Below are 24340 nucleotides of genomic sequence, written 5' to 3' on the forward strand. Positions count from 1 at the left end.
CCCCCCCGCAACATGGGGCAGTGGGTAGGACCACAAGGCCGCCCAGCTGCGGGCTTCAGGCAGCGGCAGCAGGGGTGGGGGGGATGTGCATGCAGCCAGGATCACATCCCAGCGTGTGGATCACTGCTCAGCATGGCAGGCAAGTATCAATCTATTCTGTGAAGACGAAGGAACTGGAGGGGAGGTAGATCAAGGCCCCTGTGGTGAGGGAGGGAGCAGGGCACAGGCAAGGGCAGAGGCAAGGACTGTGTTGAAAGGAGCCCTGGCTGGGCTTTGCACCCGACTGCAGCTGCCCTGGGAGCGGCTCAACACCACATGACTGCCACTGGTAGACTGCACTGCACCCCCTGCCCCCACGGCGGTGGGATGCACGTGGTGTTGTGCAGGTCTGGAGGCAGCAACAGCTGCTGTGGGGTGCAAAGTGCAACCTACAGCAGCAGCTGTCTCCACCCTGCGCACAGATTCGGGGAAGGGCATGTGCCCCCAGGGCCTCTGCTGGCGTGCACACAGCAGCAGGAGCCCCCTCGCACACCTGGACAAGCTGCCTGGGCTCCGATTGTTGCACCGCCCGTCCAGGATCCCATTCACCCCAGCCCCTGTCTCTTCCTCTGCTCTGCTCCCTCCCTCACCGTGGGGGCCTCAATCTGCCCCCCCACCCCTTCCCCCACAGACTTAGTTGCAGAAGTGGGGGGAGTACACATGCACAGTCTGCCTCCTCCCAAATAATACATATGTTCTGGTTGTGACTGTTGTTAGGTGAGTTCTTACTTCCTGAGCATAGTAATAGAAGGATTCATTTACCAAAGTTTTTCTTTTTCTTCCCCCCCCCAGCTCCTCCCAAAGGGTTCAAGTAAGGACCACGTGACCCATTCTCTTTTTCACTACAGGTTTCCCTCGATTTATGCTGTACATGTGTTCCTGGAGAATGGCGCATAAATCAAATTTGCATAAAGTGAACCCACTTTACAATGTAACAAATAGGGATAGGTTCCCATGGCAGTGTGGGAGTGAGGCTGGGACTAGGGAAGGGGCAGGGGGAGGAGTCCCGCTCCCAGGGCTGCACAAGGCAGCAAAGCAGAGGGAACAGAGCGTCACTCACCCCAGTCCCTGCTGCAGCAGCTCCGGGAGCAGCTGGCGCCAGCTGCCTGCAGCCACTGGGCTGCACTGTGTTTCCACCTGTCCCCACTCATCTCTGCTCCTGGGCTGTGTGGTGCCCTGGTGCAGGCAGCTGGTGTCGGCTCCTCCCGGGCTGCTGCAGCCAGGGCTGGGGTGAGTGGGGCTCTTTCCCCTTTCCCCACAGACTTACTTGCTTGGGTAGGGGGGCATCTATGCTGATTGCATGAGTGAATTTACCTGCGTATAACGAATTATGGGTCTAAATATTCTCATTGCATTAGAGCTAATTTGCATATAAAGAACCCACATAAACCGGGGGAAGCGTGTACATTGTAAGCTTGTCCAAAGGGCATTTTTATTGTTTAGGGTTTTTCTTTTTCTTTTCTTTTCTTTAGTGTTTAATACCTTGCTTGGGTACTGTGAGTGGGAAGCCCAACTGAATGGCCTTAAAGGGGTCTCAAACTCTGTTTTCCTACCAGAAGTTCTTTCCTGGTGATTTCCTACCAGAAGTTCTTCTTTGTGCATGCCAAAAAATAAAAAATCAGGTGTCACTACTGTCAGAATGACACAAGGGGGAGAATGGGGCTGGGTGGGAGGCATGCCAGTAAGCTCACCTAAGACTGTGAGAGCCTAGGAGTGAGGCTGGATACAGCCTACTCCCACGCCAAGCAGCAGCTATATTACATTTTATTTTGGGGTTTTGTTTTGTTTTGTTTTATCTGACACGCACAGAAAATGTGCATGTGGTTATTTTCCTGATAGCAGCAGGGAGAAGGTATAGGCATACCTTCTCGTGGTGGAAGTAGTGTAGCTGCTGCAGGAACACGGAGCCTCTAGCAGACTAATTTACCTTGCTTATCAGTGATCTCCCTCTTAGACTGTTTCTGGTATTCTACAGTTGGCTCAGACCTGCCTTGCTGCAATAAGTGACAACTTTTGCAAGCTGCCTTTGTTCTTGGGCCAGGGGTACAAATGAATTTTCTGGTTACAAGTTCAGGAAATGGCCACAGATGCCATAATAGTCCCTCCTCATCTGGATATATTTATAAAGTACCTGTTTCCCCATTTTTTTTTCTCTTGATAGTGCCTCAGATTGCAAATATAGATCATTATGCATCAAATAAAATAATTATATGTAAATAGCAAATTGCAATTAATATATAGACCAAAGACATTTTCATGCACCCAAACCTTTAAAGGGCCCACAGAGAACCCAGCACTGGACAGTCAGTCCCCAGTGCTGGACTGCCCATGCACCTTTTAATCTTGCTGCTGAGCCGCACACTGATGCTGGGCTCCCTGTGCATTGGAAAGTTTAAATGGCCTTGCAGGTGGCCCAGCACCAGGGAGCTGGTTTCCAGTGTGGGACTCCCCACATACTGACAAGTTTAAAGGAATTGGGGGCAGCTCCTGAGTCTGGGCTCTGCACAGGGTGGCCATTAGTCCGGTTTTATATTGGACCATCTTGTTTTTCAACCCTTTTCCCCCTGCCTGTTTCTGAATGAGAAACAGACTGCAAAAAGTCCTGTTTTTCAGTTCATTGGCGGAAATACATGTCCATCATTTGTCCTCATGATTCAATTAGCTGTGCCTAGAGGTAGGATGGTGCACAGCCAGGAGGGGCAGGGTTCCAAGCCAGTCTGGAAGGGAAGGAGGTGGCCTTTTTATGGTGGTCCCACCCCTTGCTGCTGACTGGCAAGAGGACCCAGTGGCCCCACCCCTCACTGCTGATCGGCTGAAGTGGTGGCAGCATCCTTCACCAAGGGGATGTCCTGTATTCTGGGGATGCATCAGTGGCCATCTTAGTTCCCCACGTGCCCTTTAAATGAACATGCCACACATTCAAATTAAAGTGCAATACGAATCAGCCACAAAGATATTCCACGTGTAATAAGTAACATCTTTGTGACTGGTTTGCCATTTGTATCACAAGATAGATTTCTTGAACATGCAGCCTGCTACAATGTACAGTACTATTAACACAATTGCACAATAAATATTATTTTAGAGGGGGACCACAGTCGTGTCCTTTTGTCTTTTAGAAGCACTGTCTCCAGCATCTTCAAGGAAGTAAAGTGCAAGTGCTTTTATTATCTGTTTATTTCTTGAGTCAAATAACCAAGGTGGCATTCAAAACTAGTCTCAATGTGGGAAGTGTATGCATCTCCATCAGTGATTTAAAGAGTGCTCATTACACTTGCTACTTCCTATGGGAGCTACAAAACAGCCTTTTGAGGCCATGTGGCAATAATTGTCTCTGTTCTCCACTCATAAGTCTTACAACAATGGGTGTTAATGCAAGAGAGAGGCATTGGTAGAGTCTTCTGTGATAGACTTTGTTTAGCCCTTCATAAGGAATTTTTCCTCCCCTTACTCCATAAACCTGCTGTACAATAAAGCCAGTTTATATTCTTACCAGTGAAGCTCATAGGCACTTTAATTTCAGTTGTAATTGCTGTCATGGCTGTCTCTTCTATTTTTTTCCCCTCTTAACTTTGTGTGCTCATGCAGACCTTTTGTGGAATGGCAGCCGTTAGGATTATGTCTGTTTGCCTTGTGTCCTTGGTAGCAAAGAATTCCCGACAATGAAAGGGGGACTCTTCCTGCTGTGAGCAACGTGCTCATTGAGCAAAACTTTGATCCCCATCCAGACACACATTCTTTGTAAATAGGAGGGGGGAACAGTTACAAACCAAATCTCAAACACATATTTTGCTCATTTTGAGCTGGATGCATAAAAATACTTAATCGAACAGATTATTTTTTCCTGATTGTTGGGGCTTCAAGTCCTTGATCTGAAACTGAGCTGAGCTGAGATTATAGATTAATACAGAGCAGGGAACTCACTCATCCCACATTCACCCTATAACCCATCTTCTCTCTCTACAATTCCCACAAAAATCTCAGGCTCAAAGAATATCAGGTCCCTATTTTGAATATGTTCACTCTGTAAGTATTGGGATGGGCCCTGCTCACTTTCTATATTCTAGATACAGCCTGAAACATACCTCTTCCAACTAGATATGGTAGTGCCTACAGTGTAATATAAAGACAAAGTTAAAGGTACTTAAGAAATCCTAAATCACATTAATGGGAATTTCCTAGCATTCTAATATTTTTCTTATTAAATTATATTGTTCTAATAAGATTGAAAAGATATGATGAAGGTTTCATTACTAGCTTACTGGCTATTTGTTTGATGGTCTAAGATTCTTTTTTTGGTGGTCTGAGGATTTATCTGTGACATCTTGATATTCCAACAGAATTTCTCTGGTAAAAAAATTGCCATGTGCATTAGTTCCATAGGCACACTCCTGAAACTTTGGGTCTTTTGTATACTTTACAAAATCTGTTGGTGTCAGTGGCTTGAAGAAGCTTTGCATCGTGTGGAGCTATTACCATGTGTGCTAGGAAACTACCAAGGCTCCTTTCAGCAACTTGCAGCATCCTGTCTGTAGAAACAATAAGATTAGGGCAGCTAGGAATGCCTTAAAGCAGGCATTGTTGCACGTACACTATTTCCAGACTGGGCAGAAACATTTCTTGATAAGAGTTTTCCACTTTAACTCCCATTTAAAGAAGTTTTTTTTGCTTTGTTTAGACACAGTAATTAAGTCTATGTCTGTGAGTGTGTATTACCTGGAATAATTGCCTTCCCCCCCCCCCCTTTTTTTTTTTTTTGTAAAAGACAAAATTCCCAGTAAACGAATGAAGTGATACTTGAAGATTTTACATTTCTCTGGGGATGGTGAAAAGCTGTTGGTGATCAATCTGCTGTCTATGCACATATGTTGAAGTCATCTACTGAAAGCCTTGGAAACAAAGCCTTATACCGATGTAGTTTGTTCTCTGGAATATATTGCTACCCAGTTTTATTACTTAACTATAAGTGAATGAAAATATTTTAATGAATCAAAGCATTTGTGTAGTAATTTGAAAATATACTTCTAAAATCTATCCCAAGTTTTGTCACAACCCTATTTGGATGTTCTTCAATGAAGGCAGCAGGAAGCAAAAGTTCTGTTGTGCATTGAAGAGATGTAAATATGTACAATGTGGCAATTGTTTTGAACCAGGAGTGTTCACCTCCATGTTTTGATATCTTTTGTCCAGGGTGACGGAAACCAAAAACAAATGATCAAAGATAAAAAAAGGCAGAAGAGTAACAACCAGCCAACACTTTGTGAGGTAGACAAAGAAGAAGTAATGAAACAGGCCCTTTTGGAACAGGTAACTGTAGTGCAATATGTGCACGTAGCGCAGCAGTTGAAGACTTAGTAGTTTCTAACTCAGTATAACTGGAATGATCATTGCTTCAACTCAAAGGATTTTCCATGTGTTGTCCTGGTGGTTTCTACAGTGGTTATTCAATAAAGCAGTTCATTAGTTGGCCAATGATAATGTTAATTCTGTGCATGTCCACTGTTTAAATTTAGTGGTTTATTTTATTGTAAGTAAGAGGGGAATGGGCTTAACCGTCCAGTTCTAATAACAGAATCCGTCCTCACAAAGGCACTCCAGGTACCTAAAGACTAAGGCTAAGGGCAAACAGGAAGACTCATAAGATCCAAGTGGTCTAACTACCAGTATAAGTCACAGGAGAATCAGGATACTCTTAGCTGATGGCCTTTTAGATATGGCAGCTTGCTTATTATTGCCACACTTTGTCACTGTTTGCACACTGTTTGAAGATAGGCTATTAGAATATACAGCTAGGTATCAAATCAAACTAAGCTCAGCCTTATGTGGACAACATGAATATCTGTTTAATTCTGTGACAGTTGTCATGTGTGATATGAAGTAAGTTTGTTTTAAAAGAAACCATCTTTTAAACGTATGCTTCACTATGCAGTAGTAACGTGGTTGGTAGGTACGGGGGGATGTCTACCACTAGATTCTGAGATATGATTAGAAATTATATGCTTTGCATGCCAGCCCCAGCATTGCTGAACACTAAAGCAGATTTTCCTTTAGGTCAGGTACTTCCCATAAAGTTTTGAATGGCAGTGCCATGCAATAGTGTCATGGCCATGATGTTCTGGGAGGTGCCAAAGCCTTGTTACTGTATTGAGGTACAGCAATGGGTGTTTTTTCTGTTCTGTCTAAGCCTCTAATGCACTTTCCTTTCAGGAACTCAAACCTTGTGAAGTTTCTTTTCTCTTATTTTTTCCCTCTTCTTTCCATTGTCTTTATACATATACAGTATGTGCAATATATACAATATGTTGCCCTGACTAAATGGTAATATATATGATGTATCAACATTCACTGGATAATTGACGTACCTCTGTTACCAGGGGCCCCAAGAAACAGAGAAAAAGAAAACATTACACAATAAACCGCACACTGTAAATGGGATTTGCAGTTTACTGGGGCTTGAACCATGGAAATTCCCCTGCTGTGGCTATGGCAGAGTAGATAAGGAAGTGCTCCTCGGGGACGGATGGGACGAGTTCTTGCTGAACCAAACTACAATCAACATCGCCACCTGCTGGGGCTCATCTTAACTTGGCATCTTTGCTGTAGTTACATTACAAGCACGTTGCAAGATACAGGACATTGCTGGCTACATATTTATTGTCAGTGCATGACCTATTAGTACATTAGCACTTTAAATGAATGCATAACAAAGGCTCCAATTCTTGTGTTCTTTATGGCGTTACAGTTAAGAACACAGGATCAAGTGGGGAAAAAAATGAAAGGAAATACTAGCAAATTAAACCTGTTCTCCAGCCTCTAAACATCTCATCCCAGCTAACCAGTATTGGCTTGTTACATTTCCATTTGCAGCATATTATCTTTCTGTAAGGTATTCTGTATAATGGCTTTCTGCTGCATCAAATGAAAAATAATCAGGCCTTTATCTAAAGCACCTTAATAATGCACGTTCCTAGCGTAGCCGGTGTTCCAAATCCCAGCAGGTGTTTGGCTAGCATGGAAGTTGTATTAAATATTGTTCCTGAGAAGCCCAAAGAATCCTGGAGGAAGTAGGTGTTTTTGATATGCATTTTGTTGCAATAAGGCAATCTTAAATATATCAAAGATCTTTAACTTTTTTTTCTCCTTCTTTCATTTAAAGACACTGGAATGCAAGTAGTGTAACTAGAATCAGCTATTCAAATAGCTTTTTAAAGGACTTTTATTTTTTTTGAGTCATGATTTTTTCATACACTCCAAAAAGAGCCTAAACTGAAACCTCTTTGATTTTTTTCTTTTTTCCTGGGTTTTATCTGTCACCTCAGAAGTATGATTGCAGCTGCTTTATTCTTTCTAAGGGTGTACTTGGTAGCTGTGTTGGTCAGAGACAAAAAGATTTACAAAAAAACTAGAACTCTTGGTTCCAAAATGATACTTTTTATTAGACCAACTGGAAAATGGCAAGAAAATTGTCCTTTTCTGCCATTTTCCAGTTGGTCTAATAAAAGGTATTGTTTTGGAACCAAGGTTCTAGTTTTTTGTATGTTATTCTTTCTAAGGCTTTGTACAGAGCATTTCTGTAAAGCTGATGTATGACAAGAAACAGCAGTGCACTCTGGTTGCAGGTTCTTTGTTGTGAGTGCTACATAAAAACAGTGCTTGAATGAGTGGGCATTGTATCAGAATGTAGCCACAGCTCTGTGTGCTCTGTGGCCTATAACCATGGTTTCGCTGGCAAGGAGGTGGTGGTGAAATGTGAAGTTAACCAACACGATAGAATTATCTGCTTTCAGACTAGCACGTATGTCTCTCTACTGGAAAATTTTCAGTTTTCTACAGCTACTTTATGAATAGCTTTTGTATATTTTAAATAAAATCTAAGCTCCATTGGGTCTGTCCCAGGCAATTCAAATCTTAAATGAGTTTTTTTCTTTCTCTTTCCAGAATCCGCCCCCCCCCCCCCCCCCCCCCCATTGTTTACAAAGGAGGGTTGGTTGTGACTGAGTGGGCCTAATTTTGCTTTAGGGGCAAAATTCTTTGCTTACTTCTGCCTTGGATTGCACAGGACATCACTGCAGACTTTGGAAGAGCCCTGTGTCTACTGCAGGGGATGGTACTGCAGGCTTAACCACTGGGTGGATGAAAGCAACATGTTCTTCTGCTCCCTCCCCCATGCAAATGCTTTACTTTTTCACTGATATATCACTCGACACAGTCACAAGTATCAAAGATTCTCACAGATGATACCTCCTATTATTTCTTCAAGAGCAACTCAAGATGCTCCTACTTTACATTCCCATGTTCTCCTGCTGTGAGGGTTAGGAGTCCTACTTTCCCATGTACTCCCTGCCTGTATTTAGAATTCAAGTCAAATGAGTACCTCTGGTTAGAAATTTTTTTCCATAGTTAATTTTCCCATTGGGAAAATGCCCAATTTGGTCAAAAATGAAACATGTTGTCAAAGTGAAATATTTGGTCAAAAATGAAACTTGCCACAAATTTCAATCGTTCCTGTTTTGAAACAAAAATTTAAAAAATGTTTCACAAAGGTTGAAATGTTTCATTTTACCTGCTTGTGGAGGGGAGGGAGGAATTTTTCTGATTTTCTATTTCAAAATGATTTGTATCAGTTTTTAATACTAAAAATACACTATAAAAGTCAAAATTAGAATGAAGCACTTTTGTCAGAACTGTATGCTTTTATCTTCAATGGGGGGGTTCATTTTTTTTCAGAATTTCATATCATAGGTGATTTCAAAGTGTTTTGGGTTCTGTTCTAGAATGGGGGAAAATGAAATAGAAACACAAACAACTCCCTGAAATTTAAAAAAAAAAAAATGATTCTCAGTCAGTTCTTGGAATAGGCCTACATTTTGAATAGGAAAGTCTACCTGAGACTAAGAAATAGAGACTGGTTAGGGGGGAAATGGACCTTATATTAAAAATAAATAATAATCCCAAACTTAATATGGCTATATTTTTTCAGCGTCATCATGAAACGTACAAGAATCTCCAGAAGCTGAAAAATGCCATGTATGTGCACCATAAAGATTTACTGAATAAGAAAGTTCAAAAGCAGCAAATTCAGATCCAAATGTCTGATCTCAGGTTCAAGCAAATTCTTGAACACCAAGGAAGAAAAAAGGTAGGAATTTTATATGGGGAGGAGAAAGGGAATTTGTGTACTCAAAGTATAGACTGGGAAATGTTGGTAAGAATGGAAGACTTGAATGGAAACCTTGTTTTGCTTTCTTTTTGAATTTGAGAGTTGTTTCAGTGTTTGCAAAAATCTTGCACACTTGCATGAGATTTAACTAACTGTACATCCCTGTTCCTATTGAAGGATTGGCAGTTTGGTTGATTGATAGCTTGTAAAATATGGTCATTTCCAACCAAAGGACTTTCTGCAGGCAGAAAAATGGCTAAAAGCCTGACTCTGTTGCTTAAGTTTTTCCAGGCTAAGATTAAAAATGCTCTCGTCTGAGTCACTAAAAAACTGATAACAAGTGATATAATCAGGAGATGTGCTTCCTTGTACAGAGTAGGGTAATTATGTCAAACTCATGAAAGTACTAGGATGCATCCCCAGTGGACCTGGCTTTTCATGGCAGTTTTGCAGGTTGCTAGCAGGGATATTTAATTTCCTACCAATATCTAAAATCTGTCCCTTTGATAATTCATTTGTATCTGTCAAGGCTTCCATCTCCAGAAGGGGTTGTCCTTTCTCTTCCAGTTTACAATATCTGGTCTCACATGCTATAGGAGAACAAGGAGACCATTATTTGGTTCAGAAATGGGGATTTTGCAATGGCTGAATTAATAAAAAGAATTTTATTTGTAAAAATAATCTAGTCTAATCTAAGAGCAGAACTTTATGATACACGTTTTCTTCATTTCTCATGCCTGGCCAGTTTTCCATTCAGCTGACTAGTCAGAGCAACAGGGAGAACTCTGGAGGGAGTAAGGAAGGTACAGGTTCAGCATAGACAGCCTTATTTTGGTGCCTTATATTTTGCAATAAAGAGTTTTAAAAACGCATCACAGCTTTGAGGCAGAGAAGGCGGCTGGCAGGCAAATGGTGAGAATACACAGAAGTGACTCGTGATCAGTAGTTACTGGTAAGTAACTTCTCTTTTTCTAAGGATATTGAACGCAAAGTGGACTATATATGAGACAATAAAATGTGTTTTTCTGTTTATCATGCAATAATTAATTACATCATCAAACCATGTTTTCCTTACCTAATATACTTGTGAAGGCTGCAGCATACAAACCAAAATTAAATTTTGGATCCCCTGTTTAAATCTTAGTGAAATTACAAATATCTCCCTAAATGAATTAGAGCTTCTCAGAATTCTTGTATTATGGTGTTGTGTTCTCCGATAAGAATGACTAACTGCAATTGCATAAGCATGCACATTTTACTGGTATCTTCTCTATGTTCTTTAAATGCCTACACTGTTAACACCAGTGAACATCATAATAGTACTACCGAGTGAAGCTCACCATCATTCATTTTCAAAAATCTTTTAGAATTTTTTAAATAAGTAGACTGAATGTAGCCCTTTTAACATTTGCAAACCCAAATGTTTCACAACAAGACGTTCAGTATTAGTACTGCTCTTCTCTGGAAGCTGCAAATGTTGCACCTGCTATTTCAATATCAGCTGCTCTATCCACCTTGCTAAAGGGACCTTTCTAGATTTCTCATGGGTGCCCTTATTTCCTCAAACCAACTGGTTTCCACAAGATGGCTTCATGTGGGACTTTGTGCCTTAACATCTGTATATATTTGTTTCACCTATTCCAGTATTTCCTTCTGATTCTGTTGTAGAAGAGCAACTGGTTGGTAAGGGACACTGAATCTTTTGGACTAACACATACACATTTTGCACTGGCCTAGCTCCTTTGCAGTTTGTATGAATATTGGGCCCTCAGTGTTTTTGGGAATCAAGCCCTATATGTAGTTGACTAAGGCCCTTTATGTAAGTGACTAAGTAGCAATGAAACTGTTCAACTTATGCAAAGGAAAAGTCTGAACTGCTTGGGCAGCTATCTTTCCTCGTTGTAAGCTACAGTCCACAAATACAGTAGAGCCCAAAATTACATCTCTTCCCAGGGTTTGATTTTGTTTATAAACCTCTGTGTTTTATAATGAAGTCTAGCTCAGTCCTTCTTCTCAAGTTTGACTGTTCTATGGTTTCTTCTCAGATCTGCTTAGTTCACACCTTGGATACTTCTCCAAAGACTGACTTCCACCTTCCTTATGAATAATTGAGATAACAGAAACTGCTTAGTTACTTGCCCCATACAATCAATATATGATAACAAGCTGCGATATTGCAAGCAATTACTGCCAGCTTTACACATAACTTGGGTTTTTTTTATTGATGTACAACATTCAATTAAAAGTCTGGGGATATAGCTTATTGTGGACTTGACTCTTATTCTCTTGTTTATTTTTTACATTAGAAATTCTGTTCATATGTCACTTTTCTTAGAAGACCTAACAGAGATCTGGAGCATTAGTCAGTGGCTTTGTATCCAGTTGTATCAACTAGAGAATTTCCCTTTTGAGAATTAATGTAAATCTCCTTTTGAAGAAGCGGCCAAAAAAATTGAAACTGGGTAATAAAGCATTCTGGACCTTGGTGATTCACTAGAGGTTAAATGGAAAGAAATGTAGAGAGAGCATTTCTGGATGATGCTTCATCCTACATTGACAGATAAAGCTGAGGACTCTAATATGTGCAACTGTTTTGGATTTTGACCTCAGGATCAATTAGCTGTGCAATTCATGTTGGTACAAGCTGACTTTACTTATGTTAATAAATGGGACTTTTTATATGAGTAAAGGACCTACAGTCTAGCATGTTTCACATAGTGACACATACAACAATGTGAAAATGGGCTCTAATTGTGTACTGGTCCCCATAAGGTTCTCTGGGAAAAAATTGTGGTTTTTGTAAGGTGTCTATAGGGTTTATAACACAACAAAGTCATGAGTTATGACTGGTGTCCCCCGGCCGCATTTCAATAATAAAAAATAATAATCATTTTCAGGGTACCTGAATTGTCTTACCAGCAGGATGCAGGTGAAATTGGGAAATGCAAGAGACAAGATTTTGCTAGGAAATACAGTATTTCACTGCTGTTTGTGATCATGCAGCATTATGATGCACAGGGTTCTTAGTAGTTTGGAGTTAAAACAATTGGACAGCAATAAGTCTGCCTCTTTAATTGTTTAAAGAGGTCATTAGCCTGAAGTTGACTAATTGTATGATCACAAGCTGCACTAGGTGGCGCTTATATTATGTTTGATTGCTGTTACCAACAGGATAAAAAACTGTAAAACCAAAGAGGTTTGAGGTTTTTTGATGCAAAGTTCAAAGTAAGAGGGAAATCAACATGTTTTAGTTGAAAATCTTTTGCTTGGTCAAATCAGTTTTGGGGGAAAATATTTCAGCCAATCCTACAATGAAGTCCTGAGGTGGATGAGGAGACAGGGAGGAAGAGAATCGTGTACTTCCCTTGGGTATTAGAGGCAGTTTCAGAACATTTAATCCTTATTTTAAACGCAGAATAAATTTTAAATTTATTTAAATGCCAGCCGCAGACAATCTGGAAACCAGGTTGGTTTTTAATACGCACATCCAGGTTTTTTTTTTTTTTTTTGTTCCTTGCTGCTTCATACATGTCAAACGATGCTGAAGTTTGTTCACATTTTCCATCACGCTATTCTTTTATTATGTCTTATTCTAAATAATGAAGTTTTATGGAATTCATTTTTGGTTGGCCTGGAAAGAGTTAGTTAATTTTATATTTCATTGCAAGATCTCTGAGCAGGGAGTTACACCAATCTTCTAAGATCCAGGTCAATATTTTTTTTACCTCTTCTCTTCCCCAGCCACCCCGGCTTTCTGTCATTTTTAAATGTATGCAACTTATCAAGCTTGAACAGGTTCTAGAGACCTTAAAAAAGGAAGAAAATATAAAAGTTTGAGATTTAAGGTGAAAATTCTGTTTTTTGTGAAACTTTATTTTAGGCAGTAAGAAAATAAATATCCTTTTCAAGATTTTTTTCTAATATACATTGTAAAGAACAATTACATTTGAAAAAAATCAGTACACTGTGTGCTTTCCTATGGAAGCTTCTACCAAATGGTTATGATCTTACTGAGGCCTACAAACTTTCTTTTAAAGTTCACCAACCTTTATCCATTGTTTTTAATATTTCAAACAAAGTAAGATGCTGTTTTCAAAGGACAACTTGCAGGATCACATGTTGCTAACCAGCCACCTTAACAACCCTAAGATATCTGCAAAGAAAAGAAAAACCAAGTTTATGAAGATGTATCACTAGCTGAATCCAGTTCACTGCTCTCCCTCCATAGCACCCACTCCTGCCACTGTCAGAGATGGTATCCTGGGCTAGGTGGACTAAACAAACACAAAGTGAGGTGCGTTTTTATACAACATATAATTAACTTTTGGGAAGGTAATTGTTACAGGAGACAGTGGAGGCTAATAGTATAACCAGATTAAAAAATAGATTAAACAAATTTATGCAAGGTAGATCCTTCTGGGGCTACTAAATACAGCTGTCAAGGATGTAACCTCAGGCTTAGGACTTCCGTTCCATGTATACTTTCTACAGGCATTTCCATAAAGGAGTCTTGCTCTACAACAGATGGTTTTGCTGGTGAGAGTGAAATTGAGGTTATCATTCACTCAAGGGTTATTTGTGTTAAATTATAGCTGCCTTGCCCTTCTTTGTTCTGCAAATACAACCACACAAATCAGATTTTTTCATATAACTCATACTTATTCTGAAAAAGAACATAATTATTGGTGAGACTTTTTTGAGGCCTGGTAAGATATTTCTTAAGGGCTTATCCTCAATGTTAAAACAGGAGTGTGTGTAAGTGTGTTTAGTTTAGTTACAAGTCTGAGCTATCCCATGTCTAAAATATAGGGCAACTAATATGCCTTGAATTCCCTATCACATAAACTTCCTGAGGTCAACTTCATGGCAGACTGTAGTGTTGACTTTCAGCATGTTTACCTTGTGGTAAAATGAAAGGAGGCATGGTGATCTGTGCCTTACCTGAGTCAAGCACTCAGCCTAGGAAGCAGAGCTCCACTTAGAGGAGCAATCCCTACTCCAGTAGATTGGAGAAGTCACTACATGGTCACTACATAGTGTGTTCTATCTCCGCTATCAAGACTGGCTTAGTCGTATGGATCTGCTGGACTGAATAGCGCGTACTGTTTCTAGGATGCTTGTGTCTCTGAGGGCATATCTTCACTGCAGCAGTTAAGTTATTTCACTTTAACTAGTCTAGATGGCACAAGAGCTGCCTCACTGTGAAACAACACCTAAGCAACACTGGTTTCATTACTAGCACTAAATAATTGGATTAGTGGATGTTGGCTTATGTTATCTTGAGTTAGCTTGTATCCACAATGAAGTACTAGGTGGAGTGTCAGCAGCGCTCTAATTTAAATCTGCACCAGTGGATACCCCCAGATCCGTGAAAATGTCCTGCAGACTGAAACATGACCCATTCATAGTCCAGAGCCACCCGGTTGGTAATGTAAGCAGTGGTTCTGCTTTATATTAACTGAGCTTTAGGTTATAACTTGAGCTTCTGTGAAAGGGCAGAATGTCTCCTTGTTTATCATGGTCCTATCTGAAATGTGTTGCAGGCTCCATCTCTTCCCTATTATTCCTTTAGGCAGTAGTTATCAATGTTTTTAAGATGAGGCATTTCTCATTAGATTCTTGGTACCTCTCAAAGTGCTAGCTCTTTGCTTTCACTCATTTTTTGATTAAAGAAAAGAATAAAACCATTCTTGTGTTGCAGACAACTTGGAAAGAGCACCACAGGTCAGAATGGCTACGACACCCCGGATTCCTATTGGAAATCTCAGGCATGCATACATCTACACTTGACTCACGCGATAAGCCCAAACAGTGCTAATATTGTGTAGCTTTCTTGCAAGGATCTCATGGTGTTCCCAGGTGCCTCAGCTCCCGACTTGAGAATCGCTACCTTTCAGCTCTTCACAAATGCATGTAGTAGGTATATTACCAAATTCCCCCCAGACTCAGTATGCACCAGTGCTGAGAGCCAAGAAAGTAAGCCGGGGTGGGGGGAGACCCACGTGGGATGGGGCGTTGGTTCACTGGAGGGGTCAGAGAGCTAAAAATAACCTCTGGTCCTAGGGGGTGGGGGACAGAGCCTCCCCACCCCTCCAAAGCCCTACCACAGACCCTGTGAGCCCCTCTGGTCCTGCCAAACCCTCCCAGATCCCAGCAACCCCCTCCCCACAGACCCTACCTACTGCCTTCCCCTCAATCCCCCCTGCCAGCCCCCCCACCTCAATTTATCATAGATCAGGTGGCCATTTTTAACTTGATCTAACCTCTTCCTGATCTCCACAAATGTGTGTACAGCCCCGCAGTGTACCGCTGCTTGTTTTTCACACTTACAAATGCTTATCCTGCTCTCTGTGTGCAGCTGCCATGGTGCAGACCCCCTAGCTTCTCCTCTCCATTCATGTGTCAATGGCCTGAAAAATGCTGATGATTTCTGGAGAACTTTGGAAAATATTGTGCACCTTGGGGTCCCGGTCCATGCTTAGGCTTCTAAGCACGGCCACAAGAAAAACAATAATTTTTGTTTTAAAACCCTTCATAGATAGAGCTAAAATTTGAATTAAGGTTGGCTTATAAATACTATACTCCTGATGCTGGATTCTCCCCAGGCTTAGCTAGCTAATTTGGATGGGGACAAACATTGCTACAAATGCCTTTATTCTGTAGAAAAAAAGTTTCATAGAGAAGCAAGACTTACAGCTTAGATACCTACTAGCCAAGAAGAAGGCATTTATATACTGCTCTGACACCATTTGGCCACATCTACACTATTTAGCCAAAACGCATTAGAAATCAGCTCATCTGGTTCTGAGTAAATTTTGAAAAGGACCTAAGATGTTTTTGAAACTTTTAACAGCTTGCTTCATACCCCAGGAAGTTTGATCCAGGATTTAGTTTTTCTATTAACAACCTCATGTTGTTATATATATTTTCATGATTTTTCTTTCAAACTTCAAATAAATCAAATACACCTTCCTTTGTAGTGTCTCCTGATTTGAGTATAAAACAGACTTATCAACCAAACTGAACGTGGCTCAATTGATTTTTTTTTTTCATTGGTCCTACAAGAAATGGGAAAACAAAACAGTTGAAAAATAAATAAAAAATAACTACAAACTGTCAATAATAGCACACTGTGCTTAGAAAGAGGTAAAATGTTCACAATATGATTTTTAAATCAATAGTGTGCCACTAAACTTAGTTCTTGAATTCAGTTCCTGTAGAACTGGGTATATATTTTTCTAGTGCATTGTGTTCCTGTCTTATTTGCTAGGGAAATTTCAGGAAATTAGGATCTTGGGTTTTTTTTAATACTATCTCTTCTAAGTATCTAATCTTCTGTGTGGTGTTAAAATCTTTTTATGACTCACAAATAGCTTTGTAAAAACTATTGTAATGTCATTGGGGGGAAAAAAAGATATTACCATTAGCTGAGAAGTAACCAATCAGGATAAAATTATTCAGGAATGAAGATCCATTCAAACAAGAAACAACCAAAAAATAAGCAAATTTAAGATGAGTTTTTTCAGTCCTCTAAGAGACTTCAGCAAACAGTGTGCTGTGGATGTTTAGTGATGCAATATTTTGCTGAAAGAGTTGTTTTCTTGACCCAGTTAACATGAGTAGTTTTTTATTCTAAACAGACCTGGCTACTCTCTTGAGCTTTAAAGACCGCTTTGAATGGAGAGTGACAGAGTTAACAGTCTAATTTAATAGGCTGACTGCAAGTCATCCTCAACTTAACTTGAAATAAAAAATTCACAATCTGGTTCTCTCTGCAAGAAAGGGGAGAAAAAACTGTTTAAGAAGTCTAATATATCTGGTGCCACATATCTGGTTCTCTCTACAGGTCCATGTTAAAGAAGAGTTGTAGACTTATTAGCATCCTATTAATATGTGCATAAAATGTAGTCTGTGTCTCAGCCCAAATACACAAGTTTGGGAAATCAAAGAGAAATCCTTCACACCTTTTGCTGGCTTTATCCTGAACTTTTATTTATCTTAAAACAACTTCCTTAAGAGAATTTCCTCTTCTAAAGGAAATGCTTTTTTCCATATTTAACAAGGGACTATTGCATTGAATTATGTTTGTAGCTACATAGGTCCCAACAGAGAAGACATTCTTTAAACATGATATTTATAAATCCTAAATTTGACTTTTTTAAAGTAGACATTTATCTAAAAAATGTAAAATGTTTTAGGGGTTTTTTCCTGCCTCAAATACATAGCGATTTGTTTAGTAATGGATATTAGTTTACTTTACCACAGAAAAATAGATTTTGAAAACGATTTTTTCTTAGAAAAATACTGTTGTAATAGCTTTATTTCATGGTCTCAGCCATTATAGTAAATTTTGTTTCTGAGAGTGTAATGGTTTATCTTCTCAAGAAAATTATGCTAGTTTAATGTAAATTGGTTTTAAAATGTTTAGTTAATACAGGGAAAATTCCCCAGTAGATACTCATTTAAATTTAAAGAGGGCTTATTTCTATTTAGGCTCTTAGTAACCAATAGATTTAGGTTAAATTGATTATTAGCTCTCTCATACTAAAATGAGAGCATCTACAAAGAGATTTTCACCAGTGTAGCTAAATCAATTTTAAATACATGCTTAAGTAAAAAAAAATGCAAGTCTGCGTGTAGGCAAGGTTTGTAATTGTTGTGAAGTCATACACAAGGACTGTCTGCCAGAAGTACAAGGAGCAAGGTTTGTTTAATAATATCGTTTATTGGACAAACTATATGCATGGGAGAGCTGCTAGATCAGCTGTTTTTCTCAACTATATAGTTATTCCAATATAAGATATTGCTTAACAAACCTTGCATCTGGCGAATGCCCTGGAATATCACATCTGCAATCCACTCCAGCCCTACTTAGAGAAATACAGCTGTCTTTCAAACCAGATTATCAAGGAAATAGAATGAAACTTTGCAAAGCAGAAAAGAGTCACTTTTCAAGCAGGTTAATAATAATTCTTGTTAAATTCACATTACGTTTTAAAACATTGTGAATAGTTTTCTGTCAGTTTATCTTGTTTTCTGTCTCTATTTACACTGCACTCATCTGTAATGAACCTGGCGTTTTTTCCTGTGAAGATTGTCTCTGAGGATATTCTTTTATTCATTCTATCTTTGTTTATATAACTGGTGATAGATGAATCTGCCTTGATTATTTCTTAGTCAGATCTGGCTATGTTTGAAGCTCTCAGCAGTTTTAAACTGCATTTACTAAAGCATCCAGGCCAATCAATTAAAATATAATAGAAATATCAAAAATGAAAAAGTATATCTGAAACATTATCATTAAGAACTGATAGGAATGCTGTTCAGATTCTCCAGTGTCCTGTACCAATGTTAAATTTATTTCCCTCTCCTTTCTTTAGATTCCTGTCAGACTTTAGGCCTAATCAGTCATTTCTAGATCTTTGTTGTTGTTTGAATCTGGTGTTGGGTAGCCATGAAAGAATGAATTCCCCAAACCCCCTCATTCTAAACCTCACTTGAAAATTATACTTTTAATAAATCCTGCCCCCTAAGGTCATCTAGATGATGAACCTGTGGGCCAGTGTGAACCAGGATAGCAAGTCTTACCCTGGCTATACTGGAGGTTGTGTCCCAGATGGCATGTGTGTTGTATATGGTAGGCAGGTTAGAAAGGCGCAGATGGGGAGGGAATTGGATGGATTTCTGTAAGTGTCATTCTTGCATAGTGACCAGCAAAATCTACATGCATCTCTGTCCCATTAAGGAGCCAAAGAATTATAGGAAATAATACTGAAATCTCATAGCTCATGAAAATTTCATTTGAGACTACAGTTGTATTCATGCAACAAGAAATAAGCATCCAGAGAATTTAAGTAAATTTCTCATGTGTTTTATAAAGTTGTTTTTTTTTTCCTATCAGTTTTATAAATGTTTGTTAGTTGGCTGGCTGATTGATTGATTGATTTTTTTCTTAAACTGTCTGAGTTTTAGTGAGTTTAATTGCCAGAGAAAAGTGTCAGATGCATAGTCGTGCAACCTGGTGTCTTCTGTTTGTCCACAAACAAAAGCAGTGTGGGCAGCCTCAGTGCAAGCTAATCCCACACCCTTGTGCCAATGTGCCTAAAATCCTGTGGAAAGCCACTGCATCCAATTACTAAGTTGTCATTCAGATTTGTAAAACTATGCTAATACTTACTATTATGGGATTTATTTGCACGTCAGTGTTTAAGGCGTCATATTACTGTATTCCACTGAATGTTAATGAGAGTTCAGTATGTGCGTTTCTCCATATGTAGACTGAAAAATATAGATCCCCATACCTAGTCCTGGACAAAGAAAGATTTTAAAGTGAATTTCAAGGACTGTATCATTAAGGCCTCAATATCTAAAATGAGGCTCTGATAATTTTTCTATTCTTTTAAATTTAATAGTTGAATGATTATTTCCTAAACTGCCTAGATCTTTATATTGCAAAAATGTACATGTTTTTAGGCTAACTGGGTTAACATGAAAACAAGTAAAGCAAGTCATGGAAAATAATATAGTGCTTCTGCATATAGATGAACTAAGAGTTATAACAAATACCTCTGAATAGACATTACAGTGTAAATCATCTCAAACCTTCTATTGCAAACTCTATTGTGTAGATTATAATGCTTCATTAAAAAAGTTTGTGAAGTTAAACTTTAGTTTACACAAGGTTTAGGCTAGAGTGGATTTTAGGGAAATGGAGCAGAGGAAGGATGTTACAGTTTAGATAACAGAAATAATATTTGCTATTCTTGAGAATATAGAATTTTAGAATCAAAATGCATATTTTTCTCAGTTTTTAAATAGAATTAAATGTTTTGAGTTTTTTATCATGAAAATGATCACAGTTCAGTTAGTGCCTTTCAAGAGTTAAGACAGTTTGTTAAATGGGTAGAATATCTTCACTTATAAATTAATGGTATTTTTCACCAGAAATTTTGGAAGCATTTTTATTATGCAGAGTTAAGCAATACACTCATGGATTAAAGGATTAAAGACTTCATGAGTACTTTTTGGCACATCGTTGTTAGATTATTTTGTCAATGCTTTGCAGATTCAGGACTTCAGAAGTACTTATTGACACCACTGATGGCAGTGGTTCCATAGAATGAGCTGCAGATGTGGGCACCCAGCCCTTGCTACTTCCAATGCTTTTGAAGTACCTGCTATGTAGATTAGGCAACATTAAGAACATGATCTGTTGCATCCATGGTATTGAAAAGTGCTTCCATCAAGAGTGAAACCGTATTCAATCTTACATTCTGCGACTGGTTCATAGAGTTCCATTAGCTGCTTCAATGTCCCATTAACAATATCAGTTGTTTTTATTTTAAGCCACAAAATTATTCCTCGTATTGTAAGCCATATTTTACAATCCTTTGGAAAAATATAGAAGAGGAGGACGGAGAGCTTCCGGGAGTTTCCTGCTTATGCTTCCCTTGCTGGGGAGGACAATTCAAGAGAGTATGGAGGCAAGGGGCTTGCCCTCAGGTTCACACAGGTCCCACAGCCTTTGCAGGGAGGCCTGGGGATAATCTGTGAGCAGATGTGTACCCCAACTGCCATAACTTTTAAGGAGCTGTGCTGGCCACTGTCTGCCTCTGTTGTTCACAGGAAAAGCTAGGTGCTGATCTCCAGCCCTGCTGGCTCCCCTGGGCTAGGATCACTGGGGATCCTGCTGCAGAACTGCACATGTGAGCATACATGCCACCTTCTCTCTCTCACAGCCTAGGTCTGCTGCATTACTGGAGGGCAGCATAAAGCTCTATGATAAGGCAGGGCTAGGCTGCACTGAGCTGTCAAGGCAATAAAGTGTTTTGTTCATTTCCTTAACCATTTTGGGATCAGTAACTGTATTGTTATGATGGGTTAAAAGTGAGGTTAAAGTAAGATAGTGACATATGTACAAATAGACCAGGCTGTAGCAATACAGATTTCTAATCTTAATCTTTTTAACTCATTAAGACATGGCTGCTTTAACTGAGCACAGCAATGTGACTGAATAGAGGGTTTCAAGTTTCCTTTTTCTTGTTTCATTCAATGTACATCTGTTAGACCCACATCTGAGACAAACCTGGTGCTTTGTGCCTTTTATAAATAGTTAAAATCAAAAGTAGAAGTCCTGAATCAGAAGCTAGTAAAAGATGCTAGGAAAAATCCCACTTTGTTTCCAGGCTGGTTCTGGATCCTGGGTCTTTTAAGGTTCTTGTAAAATATTCAGCAAATTGATGACACATATGTGGGTTCCAGGGGATTGAGGGCTGTGTTTGCTTTTTTCAGGGTGCTGAATGTAAAAGATGAGTATAATACAGTGTGTGCATTTTTAGGGGCACAGACCTGAAGTCCTTCAATTCACCAATACAGGGGTGTAAGTTGTAGCCAATTCACCAATGACTCAATTCACCAATGACATCCATGGGAGTTTTGCCTGAGTGTAAATACCTGGATTGGATCCAACATGAGTATTAATTTAAAGGCTACATGAATAGGTAATAGTAGAGGTATAAAATTGTTTCCACATTTAAAGAGAGAGAGAAGACTTTTGGTTTCCTATTGGTTTGAATATTTTTGCTGTTCAGTGCTATGTTTCATGTAGGATTATTTTGTGTTTCCTGTACTAGCATGGAAAGGAAAAAAATAACTTAAGTTACTTTATTAAATTCAATATTTCTTTCCTTTTACTTTCAGAGCAATAAGAAATTAATTTTACTAGGGACACAAATACTGGTATTTTGTAATTAAACAATATAATCAATGAAGCCAAAAAGCTGTCAGCACTGAGAATAAAAAAAAAGAATCTCAGAGGCAATACAATGATGGCAAAATGCTAGGTGAAATGAAGTAGTGGTCTCAAGAGAAATAAGTAGTTCTAAGGAAGTTGCTCTCATATAATGTCGTACTCTAGCCTAGACCATTCAAGATCCAAGTTAAAGAAAGATGATTGGTCTTCAGGACAGAACTGGGTCCTACCACCAATAGATTCTGTTGTGACTATGAGCAAGTTCCTTGGTGTCTCTCTTTCTCTCCTTGATTTCCCTATCTTCTCTGTGTTTTCAGGCAACTTCAGTTTCAATGCCTGGAGAGGTTTGGTATCTTAAACTCCGAGTACAGTTTCTCTCTTCCTGTATGGCAGGAGTCTTGACACGGAAAGGTCTCTTCAGTAAAGGTCTTTGTGTTGAAACGGGGTGTACTTGGTAGCCGTGTTGGTCTGAGACAAAAATACATACAAAAAACTAGAACGCTTGGTTCATCCAAAAGGTATCATTTTGGAACCAAGAGTTCTAGTTTTTTGTATGTCTTTTTGTGTTGAAACAGCACTTCAGTTCACTATGAGATTTTGTACTTCCAAATACTTTCCCAGCTCTTTGTCTAGACATAAAAGTTGGCAAACTAACTGAAGCCTCCATATTACACCAGTGAAACTCTGACAACCAGAGCCCCAAGTTCTTCCTATTGCAGTGCTGATTTTTTGTGTTCCTGTGGCACAGGGAGTAGTGTGGAGTCAAAATTTCACTAACATATTACCAATGGGCTACTTCTCTGCATGCTGATGGCATCTCATATCCCTTTGATATCTGCTAGCCACGTTCCATCAGATTAGCCGAACTAATGAGACGCTTCAGGATTCTGAGGTACTAGGATGATGATCCTTCAGGGATCTTGGCTGCCAAGTGCTGGGAAGCCCTAACAGCATGTATCTACTATGCATCCATATATCCATACCAGGGCGTTCACCACAAGACCCAAGACATTTTGAAGTTCTACCAGAAGCCCTGCTGTAGGCTTGACCCCTTTGAGACCAATGGTTAGTTTTCACTGGGAAATTTAGCTTCTGAGTCTACTACAACCAACAGTTAGAGGGACTGTACTGAACCATCTGTAATAGATCAGACTTACAGAGTTTTTGTTGTTGTTGTTGGGTATTTTAAAAACAGGCTGTAGGAGCTCCTTGTAGTAAGTAGCTAATCAGAAACATCACAGGTTGATTAACTAAGATCTGAAGAATTCTTAGATTTTCACTGGTAACAATGGTTTGATCAACTTACATCTGGCAGAACGATGGCTGAAGCACTTTCCCTGACATCTGTGTAAAATAGTGGAACCACTGACTCCTTCCACCCACTTCTCAGGGTCAGGATTTCTCATGATGTGCCGAAGGAGGAGCCTAGTTTCATGAGCTGGATTCTGATCTTTCACTGATGTTTCAGTGGTGCAACTCCAGGGGGTTTTGTTCCTCTTGACTTAAGTTGACACAATGGCTTTGGGAATTCTCAGCCTGCCTTATTCTGGAGACTTGAGGCCCAAGAATAAAAATCTATTACATCCTGTATTCTTTGCAAGTGGTATTTGCCTCCTTCAGGAGGATGCTGGGTGAAGTATAATTCATGAATGGTTTTTAAAATGCTTGCACAATCCCTTTAAATTCCTTGCTGTATAATTGGCAAATATCTTTTAACTAATGCAAACATTTTAAAATGACAACTATTTCACTCTCTTTCTTTTTTCTCAGTTGGGGGAAATGTGTTTGTTATGCAAATGATCACCATTTAAGTTCATGGCTAAATTTTAAGAAGGATACGGTTTCCTCACCTTCCTTGACAACGCAGTGTGTTTGAAAATTCTGTTTGTTTTTGTTTTGTTTTTTCATTTAAAAAAACCTGAAATGCCTATGTTGAGAAAAGCAGGAAATAGCACGTATTTTCTTTGTGAGCAGATTTTCCTGAAGTCACCCATTGTGTTTTATATTCATTGCCAGAAGAGAATTTGGAAATAAGAGACAAGAAAGAGAGAGAAGGCTCACAGTATCTTAATTTTATTTTCTTTCTTGAAAAGTGTCCTCCTTTGGTCAGGCAGTAATTGCAGTTTCTAATGGCACAAACTTGAAGGGAAACAGAAAAAGACTACAAACAGGTTTATGGGCCTATCAGCAGGCTACAAATTGCTGAGTAAATGAAACAGCCTGTTGTTTCCTAAGCCTAAGTTTGAGAGTGTTATGTCAAAGCATTTGAGGCAGGACTAGAGCACCAGGCGGTGTTAGAAATACCTGCTGAGTCCTAATTGGTGCCCACTGTTGTTAATGGCTTCCTGTGGCTGAATGTTTACTTGTCATTTGTTTTGTGCTTTGTTTCC

The 24340-nt window shown here is 39.4% G+C and overlaps 1 protein-coding gene across 3 annotated transcripts in view; it reads left to right on the plus strand.

Moving 5' to 3' along the window:
- Positions 1–24340, plus strand: part of LOC102385816 — an 85971-nt gene that overhangs the window by 15450 nt on the left and 46181 nt on the right. For all 3 annotated transcript variants that reach the window (XM_025194896.1, XM_025194897.1, XM_025194895.1), the window contains exons 3-4: positions 5230–5346; positions 9020–9178. In XM_025194896.1, the coding sequence (XP_025050681.1) occupies positions 5230–5346; positions 9020–9178 (276 nt within the window). The remainder of the gene's footprint in view (positions 1–5229; positions 5347–9019; positions 9179–24340) is intronic.

This window comes from Alligator sinensis, unplaced genomic scaffold (assembly GCF_000455745.1).
Source record: "Alligator sinensis unplaced genomic scaffold, ASM45574v1 scaffold832_3, whole genome shotgun sequence".
NCBI classification, from domain to species: domain Eukaryota; kingdom Metazoa; phylum Chordata; order Crocodylia; family Alligatoridae; genus Alligator; species Alligator sinensis.